The sequence below is a fragment of the Panicum virgatum genome, chromosome 9N (genome assembly GCF_016808335.1).
Source record: "Panicum virgatum strain AP13 chromosome 9N, P.virgatum_v5, whole genome shotgun sequence".
Taxonomy (NCBI): Eukaryota; Viridiplantae; Streptophyta; class Magnoliopsida; order Poales; family Poaceae; genus Panicum; species Panicum virgatum.
The window spans coordinates 78,811,254-78,833,306 of NC_053153.1; the positions used below are offsets into that span (position 1 = coordinate 78,811,254).

At 44.9% G+C, this 22,053-nt stretch overlaps 4 protein-coding genes and 1 pseudogene across 4 annotated transcripts; 4 read left to right on the plus strand and 1 right to left on the minus strand.

Annotated features, from left to right (window-relative positions):
- Positions 1-16: 16 nt before the first annotated feature.
- LOC120691454 (ras-related protein RABF1-like) lies at positions 17-3,477 on the plus strand. The gene is made up of 8 exons (XM_039974529.1): positions 17-251; positions 702-778; positions 1,654-1,737; positions 1,838-1,932; positions 2,124-2,229; positions 2,523-2,612; positions 2,697-2,783; positions 3,122-3,477. The coding sequence occupies exons 1-8, from the start codon at positions 227-229 to the stop codon at positions 3,158-3,160; spliced, it is 603 nt and encodes a 200-aa protein (XP_039830463.1). The 5' UTR covers positions 17-226; the 3' UTR covers positions 3,161-3,477.
- Positions 3,478-7,640: 4,163 nt separating this feature from the next.
- Positions 7,641-12,114, plus strand: LOC120691453 (cell division control protein 48 homolog D-like). The gene is made up of 9 exons (XM_039974528.1): positions 7,641-7,807; positions 7,936-8,098; positions 8,898-9,126; positions 9,524-10,290; positions 10,391-10,612; positions 10,699-10,770; positions 10,852-11,133; positions 11,218-11,577; positions 11,662-12,114. The coding sequence occupies exons 1-9, from the start codon at positions 7,776-7,778 to the stop codon at positions 11,953-11,955; spliced, it is 2,421 nt and encodes an 806-aa protein (XP_039830462.1). The 5' UTR covers positions 7,641-7,775; the 3' UTR covers positions 11,956-12,114.
- An 825-nt stretch (positions 12,115-12,939) lies between these two features.
- LOC120690315 (WD repeat-containing protein 3-like) lies at positions 12,940-18,457 on the minus strand. The gene is made up of 12 exons (XM_039972923.1): positions 18,086-18,457; positions 17,764-17,979; positions 16,596-17,684; positions 16,268-16,390; positions 15,542-15,723; positions 15,212-15,443; positions 14,852-15,064; positions 14,636-14,764; positions 14,169-14,237; positions 13,508-13,630; positions 13,381-13,431; positions 12,940-13,293 (listed from the first exon to the last, which is right to left on the minus strand). Exons 1-12 carry the CDS (start codon positions 18,323-18,325, stop codon positions 13,144-13,146), a joined length of 2,817 nt encoding a protein of 938 aa, XP_039828857.1. The 5' UTR covers positions 18,326-18,457; the 3' UTR covers positions 12,940-13,143.
- Positions 18,458-19,290: 833 nt separating this feature from the next.
- Positions 19,291-20,312, plus strand: LOC120692732 (annotated as a pseudogene).
- Positions 20,313-20,529: 217 nt separating this feature from the next.
- Positions 20,530-21,964, plus strand: LOC120692733. Its single transcript, XM_039976116.1, has one exon. It carries the CDS (start codon positions 21,480-21,482, stop codon positions 21,786-21,788), a length of 309 nt encoding a protein of 102 aa, XP_039832050.1. The 5' UTR covers positions 20,530-21,479; the 3' UTR covers positions 21,789-21,964.
- The last annotated feature ends 89 nt before the right edge of the window (positions 21,965-22,053 follow it).

Sequence of the window (22,053 nt, forward strand, 5' to 3'; positions counted from 1 at the left end):
CACTGACAAGCGACCCAACCCGTCCGATTGCCCAACGACCTGCCTGCCCCCGCTTTCCCCGAGCACGCGTCGCGCGTGCAGATTCAGAGCCCAGCGACGAGAACGGACAAACTGCGGCGGACCGACCCGGAGGCAGGCCAGGGCCCGATCCTCCCCTCTCCCCGCCGGTCGCCGCCATCGTCCCCGGGCGCGCTAGCCCCGTCGACGCCGGCGGGCAGCGTGAGATATGGGTTGCTCGCCCTCCGTGCCAGGTTAGCACCTCCTACCTCGAGTATTTAAAGTTTTGCAGGTTGCAGTGTGGAATTGTTACATTGGGTCTTCGATTAGTGAGCGACGGGGACTGATCAACGCTGGTTCCCGTGGGGGTTTGATCTGCAGTGGTTTAGGCAACGAATCTGCTCAATTCGTAGAGTACTTGTAGGGTTTTGAGCTGTGTTTAGTGGATCAATTCGATTGCTTTGGAGCGACGTGGCTGTGACTCGCATCCACCGAAATCACTGCGTTCATGAAGCCCGGTTAAGTGTGGACGGTGGATGGTGTGTTTAATTGCTTTGCTTAGTTAATTTGGGGATTTAATGCGACAACAAGGTTTATAAAAGTGTTATAGAATATGCGGTTGGGCACAATTTGCAGCTGGAACAGAAGATAGTCAAAGTTGTTAATGTATAAGTATATAACACATTTGTTATTTCTCCATTCAGCTAGAAGTACAGGAGGGCTGAACACTGTCAACAACGATACCTCTTCTGCCACTGATTCAAAGGACTTGCGTGCTAAGGTTAGTCATGTTCCGGCCTCTTTACCTTCTGTAAATTATAGTGGTTGATTTCTTCTGTAATTTTTTTTATTTCTCTTGGTTTTGAATTGCTTGCGGTATCGGCATGCCAGCTGTATATTTAGGCTCACCTCTACAAGATTCTAGAGGCAAGGTGTTCAATAATAGTCACTGAAGGAAAACATTTAATTACTCAAAGTATATGTACTGAAAGTTGTCTACCTAATCTTAAGGTTTGGATACTATAATACCAGCTGTAAGTTATGCATTTGCTTACTATTGCATCTCAGTCAAGGGTTTTTGGGGACCGAGTGAATTTGCATATTGCAATAGGTAATGTAATCAAGAAGTTTCAGCTTTCTGTGGCTGATCATTATCGATTACCGTGATGTAGTTTAGTATGCTTGCTATCTTAGGGCATCGTTTTAACTACCACAAGCGTTGAATGTCCATACTCAGCTTGTTTTTCATGGGGAAGTATTTTGCACAAGGTGGGGTGCACAAGCATCGTGCCACATTTAACCTGTTTTGTATGTTCTTCAGAGATGTATGCCATACACATTGCCGTATGTATTGTATTTGTTTATAACAATTTTAAAAGAATCAAATTATTTGCAGCATTTTTGTCGCATAAAATATATTGAAGTGATGTATTTTGAGATTGTGATCATTTTGTTTGTTAGTATGCATTATTTGTAGCCTAAATAGTAGCAACAGGGACATATATGTGTCCATGGATCATTGCACACTCTTGATTAAGAAAGTTATTACATTCATTGCATTAGTGGCCCTGCCAAGTATCAAGTCTTCACCAAATTGTGATCTATCTACTGAAAACCTAATTAGCGTTTTTTGTTTTCATCCTTTTCATGTCATAGTTGGTATTACTGGGAGACTCAGGTGTTGGGAAAAGCTGCATCGTTCTTCGCTTTGTTCGTGGTCAGTTTGATCCTACTTCCAAGGTGATTTACTATTTTGATAAGATTAAGTCATGAATGAAAGACAAGCTACTTCTGCTTGTAGAATTTCCTTTCCCCAACTTACCTTCTCAAATTATTGTAGGTAACTGTTGGTGCATCTTTTTTATCACAAACATTGGCATTGGAAGACTCAACAATAGTGAAATTTGAAATTTGGGATACTGCTGGCCAAGAGAGGTACGTATTTGGTACTTTGGTACTGTAAACATGTTTGGTATAACTAATATGTCATTGACTTCACAACACAGTTCTAGGAATGTAGGCAGAAGATTTCTGATAGTATACTACGCATATTTGATCCATCTTCTTTGCAAGCACATGCTTTTTTTTTTGCCTCAATCAAGAAACTGTCAACTGGTGAATTTCAGGTATGCTGCCTTGGCACCACTTTACTACAGAGGAGCTGCTGCTGCAATTGTTGTTTATGATATAACTAGTCCGGAATCATTTAACAAAGCACAGTACTGGGTAAAGGTAAACTATGAGCAACTCTCTTCTCTTCTGAGTCTGTGCTTGGTTTCTATTATAATACTACTGGTATGGATCATAAATGGATTGACTTGGATACTATCGTCTGTTATTTAACTGATTATACCTGAGCAGCATTAGAATTTAGAAGAGTGTACACCTTGAATATATTGTTTTATCGGAGAAACTGACTTAGTGATTGTATTCAATCTCAGTGGTCTGCAATATGATTATGGTCTGTACACTGTTCTCGATTTGAGGTTAAATTTAACTTTATGTTTTTCTTTCTCATGCTGCAGGAACTTCAGAAGCATGGTAGTCCTGGTATTGTAATGGTTTTGGTTGGCAATAAGGCTGACCTGCATGAGAATCGAAGTGTATCTTCACAGGTAAGAATATACGCTCGTTTCCACGTGAGAGATGTTGTAGTTTGGCTACTATGCGTTGTTGACGATACTGTGTCCTTGTTGCAGGATGCACAGGAGTACGCAGAGAAGAACAATATGTTTTTTATCGAGACGTCAGCAAAGACAGCAGATAATATAAACCAACTATTTGAGGTATGCTTTGAGTATAGAAAGCTATTTGTTTTGAAATCAACAACGTATAAGAGGCCTAGAGGGGAAGCAAACCTAGCTGGAACTGTTAATAACAACAAAGCTTTGGTGCCTTGAATCCCTCATTTCTTGATCTTTTGTTGCATGAACTGCTTGGGTTATCGTTATGATATGCAGATTCATTTTTTGACTCCCAAAAATAATACACCACTTCTGTTTTACCAGTCAAATATTATTCTCATAAATTTGTTTTCAGTTTGAAATCTTACTCTGTAGCTATATCATTACCAGTATGCATCTGTGGTGAACATCCTCCTAACATGACCATGTTCCTGGGACAGGAAATTGCAAAGAGGTTGCCTAGGCCAACGATGTCCTGACAAAAACCCATGTGCATTGAAGAGCTACACAAATACAAAGTTTGTACCATGTAATGCATGTCCGCCCATATGTATGGGTACTGTGTGTTAGACGGACGCTCATGTAAAGCTTATTCCATTCTGTTAATTGTGGAGACTCTTTGGTATTGAATACCTATCCTCTGATGTTGCAACAACTGGTAATCTGATTGTTTCTGTTTTTTCCTTTCCCTTTATTCCCTTTTTAAGGGCACTCAAATTACAAAGTGGTACATTCTTCCTGGGCAATGGAAGAATCGAGCTGAACTAAGTGTTGTTAATTGTACTATATTTAGATCCGTAATTTGTCTGTTGATGATGTTCAACCTAAACCTGCTAGGAGGACCCCAGGAACTTGGCACTATAACGAATATCTGCCCCCAAAACAGTTCAATCTCGGTAACGAATTTTGCTGAATTGCACGGCGTATCTTACAACAGTACTACTATATTAGGGAGACGTGGATTTCTTCCATCACAGGCTTTCCTTCCTCCGATTGGAACTGGGGTTAAAAAAGAAAAGGTACAACTACCTCCGTCTATGAAAGAATGTAATTTTAGAGTTTGCAAATTGTCTAGAAAGAATGCAACTTTACAAAACATCAGATAATATGAGTCCCACCATGGATAGACATGTTAAAGAAATTACCGGCGGATTATACTCGATAAAGAAAGAACGAACCCAAAAAAAAAAACCATCGTGAACTTCTTTTTCTTCCCCTCGCCACTCACGACCAAGCCTACTTGTGACATCCCGAAAATCTATCAAAATTAAATCACGCACTAAAATATATTTTTTTCCAAAAAAAATTTCATCGTTGAGCTCAAAATCCTCCTGAAACCCTGAACACTAATTCCCGGAATCTTTCTCTGTTCCAAACGTCCGATTTCCAACCCCCGACCCCCTTTCCCTGTGGCCTCGTCCGCGCGCGCACGCGACCGCTGAGCGTGGCCGACCGGCCCCGCGGTCGTCGCCGCGATCAGCGCCGGCGCGAACCTCTCCCTCTCTCTCTTCTCTCTCCCTTCCCCTTTTCTTTTTCATTTTCCATTTTCCCTTTTCTTTTCCATTTTATTTTCCCTCTCCCTCTCTCCTTCCTCCCTCCCCTCTGCCGCTCTCCCCCGCGCGCTGCTCAGCTCGCCGCCGCACGCCGCTCCTGCCCATGCGCACGCGCACCGCGTGGCGGCGCCGCTCGCCGGCCGCCCCGGTCCCGCTCGCCTCTGCTCCCGGCCCCGCCCACGCACGCCAAGCACCGCGCCCACGTGCGTTCGCCACGCCGCCCGTCGCCTAGCGACAGCGCCGCCACGCACTCTGCCCGGGCACCAGCGCACGCGCGCGCACGCCGCACGCCGCCGCTGCCACCTCCCTGTGCTCGCCACTGCAATCGCTCACACCTGCCCGAGACGTCCCGTCCCCGCTACGCGCCATCACACCCCACTGCTCGCCTCGACGCTCGAGCAGCGCAGCGCCGAGCCAGCCCCAAACGCCATTAATGGCGCCCACGAGGCTCGCCGGCCGCCACCATCGCCTCGCCCTCTCCACCGCCTTCCCTGGTCTATAAGAGGCCCCTCGCGTCGCTCATCACCACCACAAACCACCTCCACCACCGCGCAGCTCTCCCCTTGCCCCCGAGCGCCGCCGCCGCAAGCTGCTCTGCTCGCCTCCGCCGTCCACCATGGGCGCGCCTCTATAGGCTGCTCCTGCTCGAGGTGGGTAGGGGATGGGAACCCCCTCGGCCTCCTCTCCGCGTTGCCCCTAGCCCTGGCCGCCGCCAAGCCCCGCAGCGTCGCCGTCGCGCCGGCCAGAGCCGGTCGCCGCCCTCCGCCTTGGCGCCGCCTCTCCAGGCCACCACCACCCGAATCGAGAAGGGGAATCACTTCTCCTCGTCACCCTCTCTCTCTTTCCCCTCCTCCCGGCCGCCGTCGCGCCCTGGCTCGCCGGAGCAGGGCGCCACCGTCGCCCCCTTCCCCCTCCTCTGTTTCACGGGAGAGGAACGGGAGGGAGGTTGAAGAAGGGCTATTTTGCCCAAAACCCCCTTCCCTTTCCTCTATTCTATAAAGAGCCATTCCACTCTTTTACCTTTTTGCAAATGAATCACTGCCCTTTATTATATTCGCAAATAAACCCTTCCACAATAAAAGCACAATTTCAATTTATACCCCTACACCTTTCCAGAGTGGCCCCAATGTTTTCAAAAATTACAACCAAGCCCTTACCCCTCAAAAATATTTACAAAAAGGCCCTTGAACCCCCGCTCGATCCCTAAACCTCTCTGTAACCTATCATTTCATGCGCCAAACGATCTCCGATCGACCTAAAACTTTACCACGCCAATCCTAACATAGTTTTGGCCAAACCTTTAGGAAACCGCCCAAAAATATTACCCCTGTCTCCATATCCTAATCGTTTCCGATTCGAGCTCAACGATAAAACTTTTATTTCTTTTTCTTGATTGTGTGCTTGTTTGTATACGTCGTAGATCACGGTATGAACAAAGGAGAGCCCATCGACGAGCAGTACTGCGAGCAAGCGAATGAGGACCAGTTTTGCGACCCCGAGCCCGAAGGACAACACTTCGATCAGGAATCCCCGGAAGGATTTGAAGACGGCAAGTTCAATCCCATCCTTTGATGCATGTTTTTGTCCTAGTTTTTATAAACACAACCTATTGGCTTGTTTTATAAAATTGTATATGTTTCGCCTGCTGAAAACATGGTTGGATAGTCACCCCTTGATTTGTTATAACCATTCCTTGACCACTTAGATTAATGTCTGAATGTGTTTTGTTTGGACGTTAATCGTTGCTAGAACGCTTAGGACCTTATACACAATACAACTTGTTTTATAAAGAAAATGTGTGAGTGTGTGGGAAGGGAGAAATGTGGAATTTCGAAAGATGCGTTTAGACGGAATGGATGGCATTTCTGTGTGATTTGCCGACTGGTGTGGTCGTGCCTGTGTGGCAGAGTAAGGAAGGGAGATATCCATTTTGTCACAATTAAGGACCGAGTTGATGTGTCATCTCACCTAACTCCACTATCGTGCAAATCACTCGACCGTTAAATGGGCAACGGCTTAGCATAAACCCCACTAGTTAGTCTGATAGCCATCAGGAGAGCTGAGAGCAACGGGTGATCAAGGAGAAGGGATTAGCTCTGTGTGACTTATGCCCCGGTTACAACCTCTGTGATAGGTCAATGACCCCTTGGTGGATCCCGTGATGGCTAGTCAGGTCTAGCTAAGGTGGGTAATGGCTTTGTTGGGATCTACACCGACACTACGGTGCTCGAGCTGTGGTACCCCGCTTGTGAGTAAAGTTGCACACCTCTGCAGAGTTAAAATCTATTCGAATAGCCTTGCCGACGGTACTGGGCGAGTTACAGTGTGGTCACGCAACTAGTGTTTATTCTGGGAAGGGATGTGTTGGCGTGAGTTATTTTGGGAAAAGTGTCCGGCAGTTGTGCCGTGTGCTACGACGGATGAGGAGTCCGGTAGCAGCTTAAAACTTGAATCCTGTGTGGGTCAACACTACGTGTTACTCGGTGCAAGAAAAACTTGATTTGAAAATCATTTCTTACAAATGAACCCCTGCATAAAATATTATTTTCCGCAAATTAAACCCTAGTCTTATCCTTGATTTACCCTGTGCATTATATTCTGTTTATATCCCCTTCGTGGGTGTGGTTGGACTTGCTGAGTATGTTTGTACTCACCCCATTCTTAATTTTTTTCAGAGGAAGATCCAGACTACGTTCCCGAAGACGTCGAGTAGGGTACCGTCCTGTACCCAGCCTTGCCTGTGGATTAGGGTCACGCACAGGAAGTTCCGCATGGCGCAAGACTCTGATGACTCCCTTTTCGTAGTTAATATCGTTGTGTGGGTGTTAGTTGTTTTCCTCGCGATAGTGGCGCTTCACTACCCACTTCCGCGCAGAATTGTACGGTGTACCATCTGTTGTTGGAATTGATAGGTTCGCTACTCCGAGAAGAAAAATGAAATCGCCAGAACCCAGAAACATCGCAGCCCCTTTTCCCATCGTCGCCCACCGCAACGCTCGTTTCTCTTCCCCCATCTACTCCTTGGAGGTGTCCCATGGCTCGAGCCTCGAGCGAGGCCTGCGCCCCAGCAGGCTCCGTGGAGGCGGGGTTGCAGCGGCCCTGGGGTCCGACAATCGTGTGCGCAGATCCGTGGAGATCGCAAGCTTAGGAGGCTGCGTCGGCATCGGGATGGCTACCTCGCAAGTTAATCCACCCTCAACTCAGCACATCCGCCAGAATCTTCCATGTGGGCCCGTCCACCCCACGCAACGGACCCCCACCCCCAGTCTCCTAGTCGGCCACGGCCCGGCCCTCTCCTCTCCCCAGAGGCCCAGAGCCGACCCGAACTCCACTCACAGGTGGGACCACCAAGGCCTTGGGCCCGCAAGTCATTGACTCCAAACGGCCCACAAGCCGAGCCCGACACGTAGAGAAGTACCGAGCAGACGAACCCCTGCTGCAAGAAAGAAGTTATAAAGGCGAGCTAATCCCCTCGCCTCGGGGCCCAAAGCACCCGCAAATATCTGTCGCCATCCCGTCTCTCTCGTCGAATTCGATAGCCATGGCGAGCCAAGGCGCGTCTTCCTCCGATCCGTGAGTACCCGCCCCGATCTGGCCGCCGCGCCCTGGGCTTCGATCTGTTGCTGTTGGTGCGGAAGAGGGTTTTGGGGGGGCTTTTTCGGGCGATTTTTTTTTTGACACTCTGGTGGGGTGTGGAGCAGGAAGGATAAGAAGGACTATTCTACGGCGATCCTCGAGAGGAAGAAGTCGCCGAACCGACTGGTGGTCGACGAGGCCACCAGTGATGACAACTCCGTCGTCGCACTGCACCCGGACACCATGGAGCGCCTCCAGCTCTTCCGCGGCGACACTGTCCTGCTCAAGGTACGGATGAGCCCTTTACCTCGTCGACTCTTATGTTTCGATTGTATTAAGGGGGCTTGGATTCTGGTGGTTCATCTGTTTAGATTACAAATCCCTGTGAAATTTCTACTTGTTAGTTTGTAAGCTTAGACAGATAAACTTACTGCTCGGTAGGTGAAATTGATAAATTTTAGCTGGTTGGGTTTCGAAATATCGACCTTGTGACGGTCTTCCTTCTAGTGTTGGTCGTTATGCCATCATCTCTGTTGCTAGAAATTAAAGGGTAGGGTTCCCTACCTGCAAGGCTCTGTAACCATGTGATAGTTACTGCAAAGACAATTGTTTGTTATTTTTCCTTTTGCTTGTAACTATGAAACTTTTTGGACCTGTAATAAATTATTTTGATTCTGTTCACCATATTAACTGTGGTTGCTGCTGGAGGCATGTTTTTTAATGATGCTGAGGTCAATTGAAGGTTGCAAATAGATAGTTGATAACAGTGTGCATAACATATCCTTGAGTTAATTTTTTGGGAGCTGGGCATCACTAACTTAAAATTTCCCTTGCTTCATAATGTGGTGGTCGAGCTTTACCTGTTTCCAAATTCTGCATGTTGTTACTTGCACAACAACAACAACAACAACAACAACATAGCCTTTTGGATAATGTTACTTGCACATTATGGATAATACTCTTAATTTCTCATATGCAAGCTCTTTTACCAGCAGAATTTTATTTTGAATTTGCCCTAGAAAATGTGGTCACTGCCACTTGATTTTTGTCTGGTAACATTCTGGTCTTCTGGATCACATCATGACAGGGTAAGAAGAGGAAGGACACTATCTGCATCGTGCTTGCAGATGACACTTGCGAGGAGCCAAAAATCAGGATGAACAAGGTTGTCAGGAAGAACTTGAGGGTACGACTTGGTGATGTGGTTTCTGTCCATCAATGCCCAGATGTCAAGTATGGGAAGCGTGTACACATACTTCCATTTGATGACACGATTGAAGGCATTACTGGCAACTTATTTGATGCCTTCCTGAAACGTAAGATTTCTTTATGAGTGCTTTTAGCCTGTTGCACAGTTCTTTTGGACACACATTTCTTGTGGCAATTTGATCAATTTTGATAGATGAGTTTATGTTAGTTATTTTATAGCTATATGTAATTTGACAGATTTTGTGGTACTATAGACAAGTTCAGTTCTGCATTGCGTGGGTGTTGGTGTTAGTTTTTGTTATTTGGTTGCATGTTTGAACTAGCATCTTTTAATAGGCTAATTGGATTGTTCGTAAATGGCATGTAAAATACCTTGATATATGTGTGCCTGATTTCTATATGATAGAGAGAGACCACTGGGCATGTTGAAATTCTTTCGCAACTTTCTTGTCTGTTTTAATGTGTTATCTTTTTCTAACATTGCCTTTATCTTTGATCTTTCAGCATACTTCCTTGAAGCCTATCGTCCTTTGAGAAAAGGAGACCTTTTCCTTGTCAGGGGTGGTATGAGAAGTGTAGAATTCAAAGTTATAGAGACTGACCCTGCAGAGTATTGTATTGTTGCACCAGATACAGAGATATTCTGTGAAGGTGAGCCTATTAAGAGGGATGATGAGGAAAGACTCGATGAGGTTGGCTATGATGATGTTGGAGGAGTTAGGAAGCAAATGGCCCAAATCAGAGAACTGGTTGAACTTCCACTGCGTCATCCCCAGCTTTTCAAGTCCATTGGTGTGAAGCCACCAAAGGGCATATTGCTGTATGGGCCTCCTGGTTCTGGCAAGACCCTTATTGCTAGAGCTGTAGCAAATGAGACAGGTGCTTTCTTCTTTCTGATCAATGGACCGGAAATCATGTCTAAGCTAGCAGGAGAAAGCGAGAGCAATCTCAGAAAGGCTTTTGAAGAAGCTGAGAAGAATGCACCTTCCATCATTTTCATTGATGAGTTAGATTCCATAGCACCTAAGAGAGAGAAGACCCATGGAGAAGTTGAGAGGCGTATTGTTTCACAACTTTTGACTCTCATGGACGGCCTCAAGTCTCGCGCGCATGTCATTGTTATGGGGGCCACAAACCGTCCGAACAGTATCGATCCTGCTCTTAGAAGGTTTGGTAGGTTTGACCGTGAGATTGATATTGGTGTTCCGGATGAAGTTGGGCGCCTTGAGGTTCTTCGGATTCACACCAAAAACATGAAGCTTGCTGAAGATGTAAGTGACTTTCTCAGATATACTTATGTGGTGATTTGGTTTTCTGTATAATTTCTCCAGTTTTGAAACCAATCTCAATTGCACAACCATTCTGTTTCAGGTTGACCTGGAGCACATTGCCAAGGATACCCATGGTTACGTTGGTGCTGATCTTGCTGCCCTTTGTACTGAGGCTGCTCTTCAGTGCATTCGTGAGAAGATGGATATTATAGATCTTGAGGATGAAACAATAGATGCCGAGATACTCAACTCTATGGCTGTCTCAAATGATCATTTCAAGACTGCACTTGGGACAAGCAACCCGTCTGCTCTGCGTGAAACTGTGAGTATCTCCAGGAGTAACTTCGTTTCTTTGTTGTGATAAAAGTTTACTTGTTCCAGAGGCTAACATTGAACTTATTTGTTCAGGTTGTTGAAGTTCCAAATGTCTCTTGGGATGATATTGGTGGCCTGGAGAACGTCAAGAGGGAGCTTCAGGAGGTATTTTTGTCCCATACATTGGTTTGGCTATTAAATTGCTAAACCTTAGTTATCATTTTTAATAACTTCAAATTCTTGCAGACTGTTCAATATCCAGTGGAGCATCCAGAGAAATTCGAGAAGTTTGGAATGTCTCCTTCAAAGGGTGTTCTATTTTACGGCCCTCCTGGCTGTGGAAAGACTCTGTTGGCCAAGGCAATTGCTAATGAATGCCAGGCTAACTTCATCAGTGTGAAGGGACCTGAGCTGCTTACCATGTGGTTTGGTGAGAGTGAGGCCAATGTCCGTGAGATTTTTGACAAGGCTAGGCAGTCCGCCCCATGTGTTCTCTTCTTTGATGAGCTTGACTCCATTGCTACTCAGGTATTGTCTATTGGTTATGCTCTTGTGCATACATGGTTGGCTCCCTGTAACTTAGTTATGACTGATATTTTGCGTGTATTTCAGAGGGGAAGCAGCGTTGGTGATGCTGGAGGTGCTGCTGACAGAGTGTTGAACCAGCTGTTGACTGAGATGGATGGCATGAATGCCAAGAAGACTGTTTTCATCATTGGTGCCACCAACAGGCCAGACATCATTGACCCTGCTTTGCTCAGGCCAGGGCGTCTTGATCAGCTTATCTACATCCCCCTGCCCGATGACCAATCAAGGCTCCAGATCTTCAAAGCCTGCCTCAGGAAGTCGCCTGTGGCTAATGATGTTGACTTGAACGCTCTTGCCAAGTACACCCAAGGATTCAGCGGTGCAGATATCACTGAGATCTGCCAGCGTGCGTGCAAGTATGCCATCAGGGAGAACATTGAGATGGTAAAACCCCTTTTGCTCTTGCTCTTAAAGTATGCTAGAAGCAAGGTTATATGCCCGCTTGCTAACCGAAATATCTGATTTCAGGACATCGAGAGGGAGAGGCGTAGGAAGGACAACCCTGAGGCCATGGAGGAAGACGAGGTGGACGAAATTGCTGAGATCAAGGCTGTTCACTTCGAGGAGTCGATGAAGTATGCGCGCCGGAGCGTGAGCGACGCTGACATCCGCAAGTACCAAGCCTTCGCCCAGACGCTCCAGCAGTCTCGCGGGTTCGGCACCGAGTTCCGGTTCGCTGACCAACCGGCGGCAGCGGCAGGCCCTGCTGGTGCGGCCGACCCCTTCGCATCCGCGGCGGACGATGATGACTTATACAGTTAAATTAGCAGCTCTGCTGTTACGTAGCTTATATATACTTATGGTATGGTAGACTTATTGTATGCAAGGCCCGTGGAGAAGATGTTTATTTTCTTTTTAAGTTATATATATTTTGCTACATACTTGAAGTTTTGTCATCTACATGCATGCTTTGCCTGGTGCTGTGGTGTGTTTGTCTTAACGGCAGCCTTGACAAGCTCGAATGTGGGGAGCATATAGAAACCCTCTCGATCCTGTTCGTCGAGAAATCTTAGCTTCGTGACAAAAATGAAAAAGTTTGAATTACTTCCTGAACGATAGCTAAAGTTGGGATAACCATCTCAACTAGAGAAATTGTTTATTTTACACCTTCAACTATATCATTTGATTCAAATTACCTTCTAATATAATTTATCTTTTTCATTTCTTGATACATAGGTGTAGTTTTAAGTTAAAATTTTATAAGATGATAGTACACATCCGAGCACAATTTAGAAAAATACATTATAATTTTTATCATTATTTTGATAGATTAGAATATTTTAATAATATAAATTAATCATTACAATACAAAATTATATGAAAAACGATGAAAAAATTAGAATAATTTTTTTTAATATGCATTATGACATCTACTACTAACATACAAAATTTGAAACTAAAATTCAATGTGTGTATGGAGAAAAAAAAGACAAATTGTATATGGGTTAAAATGTCTAAATTGTCAAGTTTACAAATTGAACTAAATTATAATTTAGGAGGTTATTTAGATTTTGTCTATACTTGAAGTGAGTAAATTGATTTTTTTTTCTTGTCAAAAAATGCACAAAGAATATTGTACTCGTTGGGCAGCTGGAAGCACAAACGGGCTTTTAGCATCATTCTCATCTTCTATCATCCAAATCATCACATGCCTGGCTTTCCGCCGTGGGGCACTCGGGAACGGACTCGACGAGATATATCTAGAAGTATCTTAAACAGTCACAGTTATTAGATCAATGGCCGAGATTAGATGGACCTTAACTTTTGTAACGTAGGACTAAATCGAACATGAATGACCAGACTGGTTGCTCAAAAAACGAATTTTATGTCAACGCATTTTTCTGATTACACTCATCTGTCAAAAATTCTGCACCCTCGTTAACCAAGGGAACGAGCACAAGAGGTCAACAAAACGACATTCTTGTCCTGCTTTGCCCTTTTGCCCAAGGCTCAACTTTCTCCTGACGCTTTCTTTTTCTTCTTTTTCCTTCTCTCATTCCCGTCAGGCCTATCTGACCGTTTCGACAGCTCCTGCCTGATCTCCATGAGTTTTGTTTTCGCATCACGGAAAGGTGCATCTGATCTCATTGCCAACAATTCCTAAAAGGTGGGTGTACGAGATGTATCAGCTAAACTTAAAGATAGCTACTAGCAAAAAATTGCACGCAGGACGAAGGGGCACCATACTTTTATATGATCCATTGCGGCAAGGTTGAAGCCTATAGTATCCTTGCATTCCTGAGGATAGAGGTATAATGATCATCTGATTGCTACAAAGTTGCCTGTAGATTGCTGCAAAGAGATCAAAACTTACCTTTACTCTTGAGTACAGAATATCCTTCAGCTCTGTCAACACGGATCTTGCAGCTGGTGTAGTAGTCAATTGGTTATGATGTGTCTGAAGGAGAACTAAGCAAACCCTACAGACAAGCTCAACCTGCAAAGGTTATAGCTGAAATTAGGAAAAATGGGGAAATCGGAATGTTTGTGACTTGTGACACAGTGAAGCCTATGAAACACAACTGATAAACATGAATTTTACAAAGCAAATAAAATTGTACTGTACATGAGCTATATAACATCCATATTTGCAGATAACTAACTGAAACTTCTGCAGATACAACCATCAAATGCTACAAAAACCCACACAATAGCATGTATGTTCTGTATTCAAAGAATAGAATTGTAGAAACAACCAATCAAACCTCACTAAGGACAGAAGGAATATGCAAAATAATGTGGTACAAACTGGGAAAATGGAGCTTCAAAAGACAAGAAAGAAACATTTTTGCAGACCCCACACTAATAACATAAACAGGAGATGTAAACATCACAATCTACAATAAAAATGCCAGCCTGAAGTATTCGATGTGAGCAAAAATTAAGAAAGCTGGCATGTAATGACATGATGTTATGGACATTACTGTAATGATTGGCATAATAGCAAAAAGTTACATATCAAAGCATTCTTTTACCTTTGAAGGAACCATAGACCACTCCTTCAAGTAAGACATGAGCTTTAGTGCATCTGAGAATGGTAATGCCTGTTCCAAAGATAGGAACATAAATATGTCAGCAAATGATAATTGTCATAGAAATAAATTTGATGATTAACCAAAGATAATAAGAAGCATAGTTACTAATATAATATGATCTCCAATTTGAACCCACTGAAATTCAAGAAGCCATTAAAATAAACACCTTCTATTAGCAAATCTAACCATGTGATGTTAACTTTAATTATACATACAGGATGGAAAGAGGTGACAACAATATTGTAGATTTGTAGTTTACCGGAAACCACATTTTGCGACATTAATTGTATTTTACCCAGAACCACCTTTTGCTACATTAAGTATCTGATATGAACACAGTTTTTAACATAACCTCATATGTTTGGGCAAGTGGAATGAAACAGTTAAGAAGTCCACAAAAAACGTACCAGGAGGGCCTGTTCCAGATCATTTGGGCGGATGCTTGAAACTACATTTAGAACATAATCTGAGGGTGATTGCCCTTGCATTATAACATTAGGTTGAAATTTAGCAGCCCTACCATTATTTTGCTCTTCCTGAAAAACCGAGGAACATGAAGAATTGAAGATCAAGCAAATGTTCTATTACTAATATGTGGAACCAGGTGTACTATATGAGTGTACCAGTTTATGCTGATTAAGGCGTTTTAGTTCTTCCTCAGCAGTGTCAAGTGCATCCATAATTGCATCAGCAGCAGTAACTGTCTCTTTTGTTTTCCTACCAGGAACGCCAACAGAACCTTCTTCAGGAGCATCATCTTTCTGCCCATACCTATACTCAATATCATTGTCTAAATCAGCCTCGAAGGTTTCTTCCAATCTTTTCTCCTTCTCTTCCTGCAGTATATTGGAGATTTAGAGGGTGAAAATGGCACTCTAGGAAGGTTAAAGAAACTACTAGAATCATATACTTAAAAATGCAGTACAAGGCTACTTAACAAGAAATTTCATCCACGTGGACCACGCCTATACAATTATAAATACCTCAATGAACAGTTGTTCTTCAGTACGGTCCCAACGCCGGATAGAGCGATCATGGGAACCTGTTACAATAAAATCACCACGACTGCTGATTGTGAGACACCAAACTTCAGCATGATGTCCTTCAAGTGTCAACAACAACTCAAATTTATCAGCATCCCAGTACTTCACAGTGCGATCTTTCCCCACACTGAAGATATAATGAGTTCTGTACACGAACTTAACATCCATCACACTGCAAAGTGAAGACATCCAAAAGGTATATATATATAAATATTCTCTATAATTGAAACCAAAACAAAAAGGAAAAAGACTGAAAGTCAAACAATATACCTGTCTGAATGAGCAAATATGGACCTGTGGCAGTCCCCAAAATCCATACCCCATATCTTCAAATTTTTGTCTGCGGAGCCAGTAACTATCAAAGCCCCATCAGATGATATGTCCATACACAGAACTGGAAGTTTGTGCCCATAAAGGTTCAGAAAATGTTTCAGTGTGTCCATGTGGTATACCTGTATAAGCATATAGCAATATTAAGAGGCAAGCAAAGCAATAAGAAATCGAGGGCAGTCGGGCAGGTTCCTATGTAAAAATGCTGCAGTTAAGGTCCTTATGGACCACAGTTTTGGTCAGAAAAATGATACTAATACGAGGAATTGCCTAAGCAACCACCACCATTTTACAGTTTCAGGAGAATTAGGAAAAGATAAATTACAGTTTTCATGTACCAACAAGCAGTTCAGTCACTGGTGATCTTGAAACTATTGATTTAACAAGTGTGCATACTTTATATTGACAATTTATGTTTCGAAGCAAATAGTGCCTTGTGCAAACACCACATGACACTGCTGGAATAATAAACATAATGACATGAAAATATACTATTAATGTGATTTTTCCTGTTGCTATAAAAGCAGTATCTAGATTAGATAAACAATCAAATCATGGATTAGGATTGAGGTTCGGGTACACTGATTCCATACCAACTATCCAACTATAAAGATTCTAAATGATAGTACAATTCCAAATTTCCAGTTACATAAAAAAAAAGCATACCTTGACATTGCAATCCAATAGAGCAACAGCAATATGCTTTCCTTGTGGACTGATCGAGACAGCAAGGACGTCTTCGGTCATTTTCAAGGTCCTCATGTTAGTTACAGTCAACTGCTTAGAATCCTGTAACACAATGTTAATAAACCAAAGAAATCAATAAGCTGCTTGGTGCAAATAAAAAATAATAATACAGAAGGTAGTAAAAAAAGAATCATTAAATATCAAAATGATGTTTTTATTGGAGGCTGATTTGTGGAAAAGTAGGCAAGAAGACACCGATAAACAAAATTACTTGAGGCATTCTATATGAAATAGACAGAACACTCACATTAGCAGACTTCTGCACCTGTTGGTATTCCCAGAACTTAACATCATGATCAGCACTCCCAGTGACAAATCCCCGCGCACCGGCAGTGCCATCTTCATCTGGAATCGGTATAATTGATCGTATGGAACCAGCATGTGCTTCTATGACCTCAGTTAAGCTCCCACTAGCAATATCAATAATCTCCAAAGTACCACTTTTTGTACCAACAAGAGCAAATCGATTTCCGACGAAAGCACTGCATAGCCCATATCCAGATTCAATGGTCCGAAGGCAGTCCCCTGTACTAGGATTCCAGATCTTGACAGCATTGTGGCTAGTCGACATCAGGAGGTTGTCCTCTGAATTAAGGGAGACATTCCTAATGTCAGAACGGTGTCCATGCATCTCAATTGAGTATATCTTTGAGACCTTCTCACTATCCACTGAATATGTCTCGAGCGTGTTATTGTTGAGAGATAGAGACAAGGTGGCAAGGCAGCCTCTTGGTGGATTACTTGGAGAAAATGAAATTGAACATATTTTCTTGCTAGCCCGCAAAACTTGAAGGAGCTTAAATACATCAGTGACAATAACAGCAGGATTTTGCAAGTCTGAAGCTGGTAAAGGATCAATGACACTACCATTCCCTTCAGCAATCATAGATTTCGCCGATGCTTTTTCCTTCTTCCTATGCATCCGCCTTTTGGCCTTCCGTATAGCTTCAGTTTCATCAAGAACCCTATAAATATATGCTGTCTTCCCAGCCACCTGGCATGCCACAAGACTACCGTTCCTATTGAACCTAATGGTTGCCACTCGTTCCTTGCTCTGCCTTGGAATCTCACCAAACAGCTTCAGCACATCCCACTTGCTCCAATCCTCACCCTCCTCTACTGATTGCCGGATTCTAAACACCCGCATCTCTGGATCAGCAGACCCAGACACTAAAAATCTCTCGCTAGGATCCACATCCATAGACCAAATCTCACTGCGGTGACCACCAACAATTTGGAGACAGTGCTGGGTTTCAAGGTCCCAAACCCTGATAAACTTGTCCTTGGAGCAGCTCACCAGCTTCTTACCAGAATCAAGGAACACCAAATCTGTGACCTACACATAGTAATCCGCTCAATTATCACTACTAATCTAGGCTACCCAATGGGGACAGAAGCACATGAAATTGCTTTACCTGATCACGGTGGCCACGCAAGCGGAAGAGCCCAGCCTGAGCAACAACGTCCCAGAGGATGACATCGCAGTCTTTGCTGCCCGAGGCGAGAACAGTGCCGGAGGGCGCAAAGCGGAGGGCGGAGGAAGCTGAACGGTGGCCGTGGAGGGTTGCCTCGCAGGCGCCTGTTTCCGCGTCCCACAGCCTGATGCTCCCATCCGCGTGCCCGCTCGCGATCTATACCAAATGAAACACCAACGCACGAAATTAGGCCAAATTCAAAAGCGGGAATGAGCCAGCCAAATTCGAAGGGAACTGGAGTGGACGCAGGAAGAGGGGGTACCGAGGAGGAGACGGCGGCGGAGAGGGAGGAGGCGATGCAGGAGACAGCGAGCGAGGGGGACGAGGACGAGGGTGCGAAGGAGACAGAGGGGAGACCACGCTTGAGGTCCCAGGCGGCGAGGCGGTCGAGGGCGGCGGCGAGGAGTAGGCGGCCGGAGGGGTCGTAGCAGACGTTAGACTCCGGCGAGGTAATCACCCCGAAGGTGAGGGCCGGCTCGTAGCGGAGGTAGGCCTTCACCATGGCGAGCGGCCGCCGGCGGCGTGGGAGTGGCGGGGTGGGCGCGCAGCTCCGGGCGTTAGGGTTTATGGCGGCGGGTAGGAGGAGGCTGGGGTTTTTATTTAACTTGCAGTTCAAACGAAATTGCTTTCGTTTCATTTGGTTATTATTATGGGCCTGGTTTGTTGCCAAAAAAAATTTCATGCCACAGTTTTTGTAGACCAAAATCTAGGCAAAAAACTTTGCCACCATTTTGGTAGAATTAATGTGAGATGTGGGCATCTTTTGACACCAAACTAAGTGATGGCCCAAAAATTGGCAATGCCCAAATTTTGACATGCGACAATTTTAGTAGCCAACCAATTAGGCCCTATGAAAAGTTATCCGCTTCATGCTTAATGTCCCGGACATGTTGCCATGTGGGACAGAAAATTTTTGAGCTAATTTGATCTTTATTTTCGAGTTAAAACTAGGAGTCATTCTAAAACTCTCCAGTAAGTTTGTATGCTAGAACATTATCGAACGTTTGAATTGCATTTTAGCTGGTCAGTTAACAAAATGGCATATGAATTGTTAAGTTGAAATGCTAAACTCCTGATGATTACTGACTACTGATTTGAAATTTTTGATTTGAGAATAGAAACTTTTAATAAAAAATGAGCTGAAAGTATGTTTATTAAATAGCTAATGTTAATTGGTTTTATGTGCAAATTGATGATTTTTATGTGCACCTTCAACTCTGTTTAGTTCAAAATTTTATATTAATTATATAAAATAAAATTTTTATTTTAGAGAATTAGTATAAAATTTTAAATTAAAAAGTATTGGAGGTGCACTTAACAATCATCAATTTACACTCTTAGTTCTATGGATTTTTCCTGAATATTCATATTTTGTACTTGCGGCATATCTAAATGGGTAGAAGTGTATAACTCAAACATAACTAAAATTTATTACAAAAATACTTTTAAAAGAATAGGACAGACCAACCAAACCATCCCGCACCCACAATCCGCCAGTCATTCCTATCTCCCCGGCTCCCCCGTTTCTCCGCGAACCCCACTTCCTGACCAAGATGGCGGCGCCGGCCAACTCCACCACCTTCTCCGGCGACGTGTGGGCGGAGCTCCGCCTGGCGGACACCCGCGACGTGCCGCACATCCACAGCCTCATCAACCAGATGGCCGAGTTCGAGCTCCTCACCGACCTCTTCGCCGCCACCGAGGAGCTCCTCACCTCCACGCTCTTCCCCTCGCCGACGCCGCCCCCCTTCACCTCCTTCACGGCCCTCATCCTCGACCTCTCTCCGTCCCCCGTGGTCCCGGACTCATCTTCCACCATCGCCTCTCGCCGCTTCGACCTCTCTGCGTCCCCGCTCGCGGACCCGGAGGCCGCCGCCTTCGCCTCGCCGCGCGGCGGCGGTCGCGTCACGGCGGGGTTCGTGATCTGCTTCCCCAACTACTCCACCTTCCTCTCGGGCTGTACGTGGAGGACATCTTCGTGCGCGCCCCCTGGCGGTGCCGCGGGCTCGGCCGAATGATGCTCTCCGCCGTCGCCGGCAGGGCGGCGGAGATCGGGATGGGGCGGGTGGAGTGGTGCGTCCTAGACTGGAACAAGAACGCCATCGACTTCTACGAGGGGATGGGCGCCGATGTGCTCCCGCAGTGGCGCATCTGCAGGCTCACCGGCGCGGCGCTAGACAAGTACAAGGGCAACCAGGAGGAGGCCGCTGATGGGAAAGCTGCCGCGTAGGAGGACCAGAAAAATTTGTTCTTGAGTGCTGCCAATAATAAAGGTGGTGGATTTGCTTCGCTGCTTAGCTCGCGGTCTGGCATCGTTTAGGTAACGTTAGCGATTCGGCGTATTTGATCAGCTCATTAGTGGCGATGAAAATTCAGGTTGTATGCTGAGCAATTGGGACTTGTTCTTGTGGTAAACCCTGATGCATTATGCAAAATTATCTTTGGGTTAGATGCAAGTATGCCTTTATCATTAGCCACTTTTCGGCTGAGAGCATGTTTCTTCATTGTGATCAGAGTCTTTGAGCTGGTTGGGATGAATTCCTCATTATATTATGTTTGGCCAGGGGAAATTCCATGATCTATTTGAATATCTCATCTCAACTAGATAAAAGAACTAGGAATGTTCCTGCTCATGCTTCTCGCACATTGCATAAGCCCATACCAGTTTTTCACTATGCATATGCAGAATACTCTTTTTTTTATCATTATATGCAGAATACTCTGGTATCCAGAAAAAGGACCATGAAGGACACAAGGAAGATGATGTGCGATATAGTTATTGGTATTAGTTGTGAACTATTTATTCGATTTCGATGGATGCACAATAGTTGAACTTCAATGATAAAGCACCCTAACCACATCTAAAACCTGAAGAACAGAGGTGTTTGTGTTCCAGCAAGTGCTGTGGATTTATTTGTATGATGGTTTGTTCAGCTTCTGTTCTCTCACATATAAGTAGAGAGTTTGTAAAGAAATATCAAATGACACGAGTTGAAATACCAAAAAATGGCTTCAATGGCAAACTAGCAGAAGTAGAAACACACGAAAGATTTATCACAAAAAAAAAGGAAACACATGAAAGGCTTTACAGGAAACTCCTACATTCATTGAGCTAGCTAGAACACTGAATTTCAAGAAACAGATGAACGGTTTTACAGGATGATTGTGGCTCTGGCAGGATGATTTGTGCTATGGCCGGTTGAAGTTGTTCGCCTTCTGCCCTTCTGTACGCTGAGGACTGAGGTTGAGGAGCCTGTTTGATCACCCGTGTCAGTGGGCAGGGTTGGGAATTGAGACGATTCAAATCCATGGGTGCAATGCCGTCATGAAATAAAGGCCGCCAACAGATCAGGCTCGAAACCTTCTTGCAGCGGACGGTATTTTTCTTTTCTTTTCTTTTTTCCACCAAGCAATCTCCTTTCTTGCTCCACGGTCCAAGTAAATGTTTCATATTTATTTCTCGCTTTTCCTTCTTCTTCCCTGGTCCAAGCTTAAACATGGCCTTGTCTTTCCCTCCACGCCCGTCGCTCGAGCGTCTTTCTTCTCAAGAAAAGATTTCGGCAACGTAGCAGCAACAAAGCCAACAGCAACATCTTCTCCTTCCTCGTTAGCCTGATCATCTCTTCTCGTCCCTCGGGAGTGCTTCGTGGATCGTGATGGAGGACAAGCAGCTGAGCGCGGTGGCGCCGGCCGTCGCTGCGGCGCCGTCGATGCACGTGGAGGAGGCGATGAGGCCCATGGAGCAGCTGATCAAGGAGGAGGCGGTCGCGTCCACGGAGCAGCAGCGGGGCTGGAGGACGACGGCGCTGGCGTGGACGCAGTGGGCCAGCATCAAGAGCAAGGCCCGCGCCGCCGGCGAGTACGCCGTCCTCAGGACCCGCCAGGGCATCACCATGTTCGGGGAGCCCAAGCTCGGGCCATTGGTCAAAGCGACCGCCGCTAACGAGGAGTCCCATTCCCACTAGGTGTTCTTCTTGATCCCTGAAGCAGCAAACGATTTGCAAATTTCATATTAGATGAGCTAGATGGTCGTGGTCGTGCAATGGTCATGGTTTACTTTTTAGTAGAACAGAAGTTAATTTTCCGTGAAAGATTAAACGAGTTTTTTTTTTCTGATGTGCGATGTGCCGGATGCTGTGATCCTTGTGCCGCTATTTCATATTACCCTGGCTGATTGGATCGGTATAACTGGATTCAACATGTTCTTTGGATCGGTATAACTGGATTCAA